The sequence below is a fragment of the Cebus imitator genome, unplaced genomic scaffold (genome assembly GCF_001604975.1).
Source record: "Cebus imitator isolate Cc_AM_T3 unplaced genomic scaffold, Cebus_imitator-1.0 Scaffold18, whole genome shotgun sequence".
Lineage (NCBI taxonomy): Eukaryota > Metazoa > Chordata > Mammalia > Primates > Cebidae > Cebus > Cebus imitator.
Window position 1 is genome coordinate 3,442,641 of NW_016107333.1, and position 8,649 is coordinate 3,451,289.

Here is an 8,649-nt window from a genome sequence, read left to right on the forward strand (position 1 = left end):
AGTCCAGCTGGACCCTGCTGAGGTCCACATGAAAGCCCTGCAGCCTGTTTGCTGCATGTGCTTTTGTAAGCACTAGAATAATTTATTATGTAAACTAATGCAATATAATTGAGAAAAGAGTTGTTTGTCTTTTTTTTTTTTTTTTTAATTAAGACACAATCTTGCTCTGTTACCCAGGCTGGAGTGCAATGTGCAATGGCATGATCTCAGCTCACTGCAACTTCCGGCTCCCGGAAGATTCAAGTGATTCTCCTACCTTCGCCTCCTGAGTAGCTGGAATTACAGGCATGCATCACCACACCCAGCTGATTTTTGTATTTTTAATAGAGACGGGGGTCTCACCACGTTGGCCAAGCTGGTCTCAAACTCCTGACCTCAAATGATCTACTCCTCTCAGCCTCCCAAAATTCTGGGATTACAGGCTTGAGCCACCACGTCCGGCCCCAGCTTAAAGGGTTCTTTCTATGAAAACCTAAGATAAATACTCTGGAAGGGTAAGGTGCTTAAAAAAAAAACAAACCCTCTAAAAACATAGTTAAATTTGGACCAGACAACAGAAAATCTTAGGAGGAAGAAAAAAAATAAGGCTCTAGAAGGATTCTACACTGGGATGACTTTGCAAGTGTCTTTAAATTCTCATTGCGGTCAATGAAGCCTAGTATAGAATTTGTAGCAGGTCAATGTTTTATGCAGGAAAGACCGTGGCAATGTCAATCAAGAGACCATTTTCAAAGAATAACTGTGGGCATTCACTGACACAGCCCGATGAGGGAGCATTGGCTGAAGACGCTGCCTGAAACTCCACCATTAAAACACTTGGGTTCGGCTGTGCGAGGTGGCTCATGCCTGTAATGCCAGCATTTTGGGAGGCTGAGGCGGGTGGATCACCTGAGGTCGGGAGTTCAAGACCAGCCTGACCAACTTGGAGAAACCCCGTCTCCACTTAAAAAATACAAAAATTAGCCGGGCGTGGTGGCACATGCCTGTAATCCCAGCTACTCAGGAGGCTGAGGCAGGAGAATCGCTGGAACCCAAGAGGCAGAGGTTGCAGTGAGCCAAGATTGCGCCATTGTACTCCAGCCTGGGCAACAAGAGTGAAACCCCATTTCAAAAAAAAATTGGGTTCATACGTCAGTATTGTCTCTGTTTATGTGCGATGAGAAAGTCCTCACTTTAAACAGCTCTTTTTGTTAGCTAGCTACCTCCTATTGTGCAAAGAATCCACATATGTAGTGAAGGAGAGGGCTGTGCAGGAGTCACAGACGGCTTCTGTGCCAACGGGTGAGCAGGCACCATCCATCAGGCATTGGGCTGTGGGGAAGGGCAACACTGGGGGCTGGGAAGGCAAAGGGTATATCTTAACTGCTCTTTGCAGCTGCTCTACTTTCCGGGAGAGGGGTTTAGCAGCGAGGAGCTGCCAGAAAGCAAGGTCAAACGTGGTGAGGAACATTCGTGGTTGTTTGCAAGGGAACCAAGGAACTCTGTCCACCTCCATGCTCCTTTCCTGCCTTTCCTTCAGACAACAGCCCATCAGATCATCCCAAAAGCCTGGAGCCTGGATGCCCCAGGCTTTAGGGACCTCGCACAGCAGGGCCTCCTGGAGAAGCAGCTGAGGTAGTGGTTGGGGTGTGGCAGGAAAGCCAGGCAAACTTGGGTTCACATCCTGCCCAGTTCCCAATGGCTGCTTGACCTTTGCTGAACCTCTCTCTACTTTTTGGTTCTCACTCACAAGATATAATGGCAAGGCCAGGTGTTTCCCAGGGAGTTTTTGTCAGTGGTGTTTGAACTAGAGTGACTCTATCTTGAACAGGAGCGAAATGAGGCTAAGACCTGCTGGGCCGCGTTCCCAGGAGGCTAGGCATTCTTAGTCACAGGATGAGCCAGGACGTCAGCAGGACTGGGATTACAGGATACAAGTCATAAAGACCCTACGGAAAAAAACAGGATGCAGGAAAGAAGCCGGCCGAAACCAAGATGGCAACCAAAGTGCCCTCGGTCGTCCTCACTGCTCATTATACGTTAATTATAATGCAATGACATGTTAAAAGTCATGCCCACCAGTGCAATGACAGTTTACAAATGCCGTGGCAATGTCCAGAAGTTACCCTATATGGTCTAAGAGGGGAAGGAAACTTCAGTTCTGGGAAGTTCTTGCCCCTTTCCAGGAAAACTCGTGAATAATTCACCCAGGCTGGGTGTGGTGGCTCACACCTATAATCCCAGCACTTTGGGAGGCTGAGGTGGGTGGATCACAAGGTCAGGAGATCAAGACCATCCTGGCCAACATGGTGAAACCCCATCTCTACTAAAATACAAAAAATTAGCCAGGCGTGGTGACGCACACCTGTAGTCCCAGCTTCTTGGGAGTCTGAGGCAGGAAAATCACTTGAACCCGGGAGGCGGAGGTTACAGTGAGCCGAGATCACACCCCTGCACTTCAGCCTGGTGACAGAGCAAGACCCTGTCTCAAAAAAAAAAAAAAGCCAGGAGCAGTGGCTCACGCCTGTAATCCCCAGCACTTTGGGAGGCCAAGGTGGGCGGACCATGAGGTCAGGAGATCTACAGCATTCTGGCTAACACAGTGAAACCCCGTCTCTACTAAAAATACAAAAAATTAGCCGGGTGTGGTGGTGGGGGCCTGTAGTCCCAGCTACTTGGGAGGCTGAAGCAGGAGAATCACTTGAACTTGGGAGGCGGAGGTTGCAGTGAGCCGAGATCGCGCCACTGCACTCCAGCCTGGTGCCAGAGCAAGACTCTGTCTCAAAAAAAACCCAAAAAAACAAAAAAACCCACCTTTGTTTAGCATAGAATCAAGAAATAACCACAAGTATACTCAACTGCACAGCCCTGCTGCAGCTCTGCCTGTGGAGCAGCCATGCTTTTCCGCCTGACTTCTCTAATAAACTTGCTTTCACTTTTCTCACCCCAAATTCTTTCTTAAGTGAGATCCAAGAACCCTCTCTTGAGGTTCTGGATCAGGACCCCTTTCTGGTAACATTTTGGGAAGTTGGGGAATGAGACAGTCAGTATATATCACCCAGAGAGCAAGCATTCCATGAGTGCTTATTCTTCTCCTTAACCCTGCCGGTCCAGGTAACACATCCCACCCTGAGTGGAGAACTGGAAAGGCCCTACACCAGGCTCTTAGTTTTTCTGGAAGGAAGAGAATTGAAAGATCTAGAAGGATCAGGGGTCCCGAGACACCCAGCCCTAGAAGGCTTTTGGTATGAGCTGCTCCACATCCTAGGAAGCTCCAATCCTGACTCAGCCTCTCACCAGCAAGGTGACATTGGGCAAGCTACTCCACCCCTCAGATCTGTCCATGTGGAAAATGGCACCTCCTTCCAAGGTCGAGGTTAAGATCGAATGAGACTGTGCACATGAAGTACTGAGCCCACTATCCCTGGCCAAGCCACAGGCTCAAGAAATAGCAGCCTTTTCTGTTATAAATCAGAATAGTTACACAAGAATAGATTCTGTATAGCATTAATTATATTCATTTATCAAAACAATAATTATCATGGTCCATGACTACTATGATAATTATAGCTGTACTATATTACTATTGTTATGCACAGCAATATGGCAACAGGGTGCCTGAGTAGGCTGGCATGTTTCTCAAGGTCACTTAATCTCAGGGCCCCAGAACCAGAAAAGAAACGGCACAGCTGGCCACACCCACAATGTGGGGGTCTGCCAGCCGTTCCTGCTTCAACCACGAGGGGGCACTCAAAGACAAACCAGAGACCGGACCTACAGATGGGTGTGTGTGTGTGTGTGTGTGTGTGTGTGTGTGTGTATGGTGTGGAGTGTGTATGGTGTGGAGTGTGTGTGGTGTGTGCATGTAGGGGTGTGAGTGGTGTGTGAGTGTGGTCTGTTTCTGTGTGTAGGGTGTGTGTGGTGTGTGTAGTGTGTGTGTGTAGGGGGTGTGTGTGGTGTGTTTGTGTGTGTGTAGGATATGTAAGGGGTGTGTGTGTGTAGAGGATGTGTGTATGGAGGTGTGTTTAGGGTATGTAGGCTGTGTGTGGTATGTAGGGTGTGTGTGTTTGTGAGGATGTGGTATGTGTGTGGGGTGTGTGTGGGGGGGGCATGTGTGTGGGGAGTGTGGGGTGTGGTGTGTGAGGTGTGTGTGTATGTGTGTAGTGTGTGTGTGTATGGTGTGGTGCGTGCATGTAGGGGGTGTGAGTGGTGTGTGTGTGGTGTGTGTAATGTGTGCGTGTAGGGAGTGTGTGTGGTGTGTTTGTGTGTGTGTAGGATATGTGGAGTGTGTGCAGTGTGTGTGTGTGGTGTGTGTATTTTTCCCTTTCCTCCTTCATCACTTTCTCCCTTCCCACAGTCATTGCTACAGACACCCTTCGGCTAATATCTCAGAAACGGGATTTTGGGGTGATGAGTGTTTAGAGGAACTGAGAGTTAACACGAAATCTTTTTGATTTAGTCGAAGATGACAAAATCTGAAGATTTCACATATTCTTTTTTAACAGGAAAATCTGACAGCATTGCTGCTTCCCCACCCAGGGCTGATGCTCATGAGCTTGCCTGGTTCCCAACTGGCCCACCCACATGCTGAGGTTTCCTGCCTGGTCTCTTGCAGACACCTGAGGAATGATCTCCTTTCTGACCTTGGTGGAACGCAGGGCAGTGCGGGGCACTGAGCAAGGCTGAACAGAGGGAGGGGCTGGAGTCTGTGCTTAGCCCCTGCTGTTTAACCCTTGGCAAGCACTTGACCATTTTCTGCCCAACTGAACGGACTTGGAGTTTTGCCCCCAGCCTGCCCCACAACAACCCCATGACCTGGGCAAATGATTTGTCTTCCCTGGGCCTTGTGCTCAAGTACATCCAAACCAGCCCCCATGGCTGGTCCAGGGCCAGTGGGCAGTGAGGTCTTCCACTCAGCCCTCACCAAGCTCGGCGGAGGCCAGAGGCTTGGGCCTTCTTACCTTGCTCTCCAATACCTCCTGGAACTTGGACTCGATCTGGTTGTGGAAGAGATTCAACAGCCACCTGGGGAGAGAAGCACAGTCTGCCACTGAACTCAGCCGGGTGTCTGGGAAAGCCGGGCCCTGGTTCCTGGCCAGGCCAGTCCACAAAGGGAGCCCTTTCCACCGCCTCCTGGCGCCCTGCTGTGTCCCAGCACACCCAGCCTGATCCCAAGCATCTGGCTTCTCCACATCTATGGCGCCCGATCGCATGATCACATTCACAAGATTTGGGGAAGGGGCTTGAGAATCCACATTTTTCTTTACTTTTTTTTTTTTTTTTTGAGATGGAGTCTCGCTCTGTTGCTCAGTCTGGAGTGCTGTGCCACAGTCTCGGCTCACTGCAAACCTCCACCTCCCAGGCTCAAGCGATTCTCCTGCATCAGCCTCCTAAGTAGCTGGGATTACAGGTGCCCGCCACCACACCCGGCTAATTTTTTGTATTTTTAGTAGAGACAGGATTTCACCATGTTGGCCAGGCTGGTCTCAAACTCTTGACCTCAGGTGTTCTGCCTGCCTTGGCCTCCCAAAGTGTTGGGATTACAGGCATGAGCCACTGCGCCCGGCCATGCCTAACTAATGCTTGTATTTTTTGTAGAGACAGCTTTTCACCATGTTGACCAGGCTGGTCCTGAACTCCTGACCTCAAGTGATCCTCCTGCCTTGGCCTCCCAAAGTGCTGGGATTACAGGTGTGAGCCACTGCACCTGGCCATGCTTTTCTAATCAAGGAAACTGAGACCAGAAGAGATGAAATGACTCGTCCAAGGACTTGTATATTTTTTTGCAAATGCTCCTTCGACTAAAGCTTCTGTGTTCCTCCAATAGCCAGATTTCATTCACCTGACAAGGGTTCCCTGAAGCTTACTTTTTTTTTTTTTTGAGACGGAGTTTCGCTCTTGTTACCCAGGCTGGAGTGCAATGGCGCGATCTCGGCTCACCGCAACCTCCGCCTCCTGGGTTCTGGCAATTCTCCTGCCTCAGCCTCCTGAGTAGCTGGGATTACAGGCACGCACCACCATGCCCAGCTAATTTTTTGTATTTTTAGTAGAGACGGGGTTTCACCATGTTGACCAGGATGGTCTCGATCTCTTGACCTCGTGATCCACCCGTCTCGGCCTCCCAAAGTGCTGGGGATTACAGGCGTGAGCCACTGCACCTGGCCGAAGCTTATTTTTTTAATGAAAATGATGCACCAGTATTCCTGGCTTAGGTCTGTATCTGTTCATCTCAACAGGGTTCCCCAAAGAATAACCTTCAAGTGCCCGTGCCATCCACCTGGATCATTACAATTACCGGAGGCCAGGCTGAGCGCTGGATGGGCCGGGGGCTGCAACCAGGAGTCAGTTGGCAGTGCTCCAATGGGAACCTACCCCAGGTCTCCCGACATGTCCACCTCCACATCGCCGATGTTGCTGCTGCATCTGGAGGCAGCAACTGTGGGCCTCCCTGAGGACTCACTGCCCAATAGGAGGTTGACGGAAATGCTGATGCCCTTGACACTCACATCAAAGGAGCCTTGTAGTTTCCTGGAGGAGATCAAAGAAGCCACGGTTGGTTCCTAGACCAGGGTCTGCCACCATTTGTGGGGAGAATAGCAAGATCAGTTCTTACCCCAAAATAAATGGAGCTGAGCAGAGATTTAAGAATAACAAATAAAGCTATAAAAGATCTAAAAGAAAGCCTGGACCCAGGATTTACAGTCCAGGGATGGACAAAGGCATTTCTAGGCAAGATCCAAGTTTCATAAGCCATATCCTTTATATATTTATGAGATCCGAGTCTCATTAGTATATAAAGGAAATACTTGATAAACTTGCCGGCATAGAAAATTAAAACTTCAGTGGACAAAAAATGCCATATGTAAAGTAAAAAACAAAATGCATTATGAGACTTCCAAAGAGCCAATTTCCTGAATATATGAGCTAATTTCCTTAATATACAAAGAACAAGCCAATATCAATTAACAAGGAAAGACAAAACAAACAACTCAAAAGAAAAAAAAGGTATGACCAGGAAATGCAGTAGAAAATAAGCATATAAAAGTTATTAAAAATGAAAATAACAATGACACCAGTTCTCGCCTATCAGATTCAAAAAACTTTTGAAGTTTTAATACCCAGTGCTATTGAATGTATGAGTAAACAGAAGTCCCAGACACTGGGGCTAGGAGAGCACACTGGCACAACCTTTCTGAAACAGAAATCAGCAGGATCTCTCCTTGTTCTAACACACATACTCTTTGGTCCAGTAATTTAACTTCTAAGCCTTTATCCGATAGCTCTTCCTACCAAGATATATGTGTGGTGTGTGGCAGTTCACTGAAGCATCATGGGTAGTAGAAAAAAAAATTGAGGAGACGACCTGAATGTCCACAAGCAGTGACAGGTTGAATAAGTTGTGGGTACCTATGTTATGCAGACTTTGAAAACAATGGGGCAAAAGTGTGTTCTATTCCAGGGGTCTCCAACCCCAATGGCGGTTGTCTGGAGCTGGGGGAAAGGAAAGGGGGAATGTTGGGAACAGATGCTCGGTGCCGCAAAGAAAAGTCAGCACTGAGACAAAGGATCTCTCAGCAAGGCAAACTTTACTTCCTGCAGAAAGGGTACCCTCACCAGCAGTCTTACCATGAGAGTACAATGAACAAAGGAAAAGGAGACATATTTATCCCTTAGGCATTTGGGGTCATCCTTACTGCTGTGTCTGATCTCTGTTGGCTGGAGCCAGACCTCACAATCTAAAACTGAACCTGATTGGCTAATAACTTAAAACTTTCTTGAATAGGCAAAGAGGAAGTCCAAATAAGGAAAAGACAGGAAGTTGCCTGCAAAAGGACTTAGAAGAGTAATAACAGAAATATCTTGGTTAAAGTTCAAGGACATAGAATGTACTATGTGCCTGTGAGCATGTCTAGCACAAATATCTTGGTTAAAGCACAAGAATACAGAATGTACTTATTCCTTTATATCTAATAGCTACATAGGATAAGTCTTAACAAAGAGTTACCAGCAAAAAGCAAGAAGCCTTTGAAGAAAGTCTTTAAAACAAACTATTATTTCTAACGCTTGTGAGTTATTCTTTAACAAGAAAGGAAATTTTGAAGAGGAACGTTTCTACTTCCTACAGGGGATGATTGTTTAATGAGTAAGGAGTTTTCTCTTGGGATGATGAAAATGTTTTGGAACTAGATAAGGGTGGAGGTTGCATAATACTGTGAATGTACTAAATACCACTGAATTGTATACTTTCAAATAATCAATTTTATGTTCTGTGAATTTCATATCGATTTTTAAAAGCACAGTCAAAAAAGTTAAAAAAAAATGAGGTAGATTGTCACATGCCCATCTAAAGAGATATTTAAGATACTTCGGTGACAAAAGCCAGGGTAGAAGAGTACAGCCAATTCCTTTCATGGAACCAGAATGAATGTGCATATGTAGGTGACATATAAACTGGCATCTTTCTAAATCAATAGAATGTGAGCCACACATGTAATTTTAAATTTCCCAGAAGACACATTAAAAAAGATAAAAAGAAAGAGCTGGAATCAATTTTAGTAATACATAATATCATTTCAACATGTAATCAATACAAACATTATTAATTAGATGTATGTTTTTTTTTTTTTTTTTTTTTTTTTTTTTTTTTTTTTTTAATTAAGACACAATCTT

The 8,649-nt window shown here is 46.5% G+C and overlaps 1 protein-coding gene across 2 annotated transcripts in view; it reads right to left on the bottom strand.

Moving 5' to 3' along the window:
• Window positions 1-8,649, bottom strand: part of LOC108291674 (lipopolysaccharide binding protein) — a 32,469-nt gene that overhangs the window by 18,435 nt on the left and 5,385 nt on the right. For both annotated transcript variants that reach the window (XR_001820013.2, XM_017512132.2), the window contains exons 4-5: window positions 6,352-6,507; window positions 4,941-5,004 (exon numbers count right to left, since the gene is read on the bottom strand). Coding sequence is in view for 1 of the 2 variants with exons in the window: in XM_017512132.2 (XP_017367621.1) it covers window positions 4,941-5,004; window positions 6,352-6,507 (220 nt within the window). In the remaining variant the exon portion in view is untranslated. The remainder of the gene's footprint in view (window positions 1-4,940; window positions 5,005-6,351; window positions 6,508-8,649) is intronic.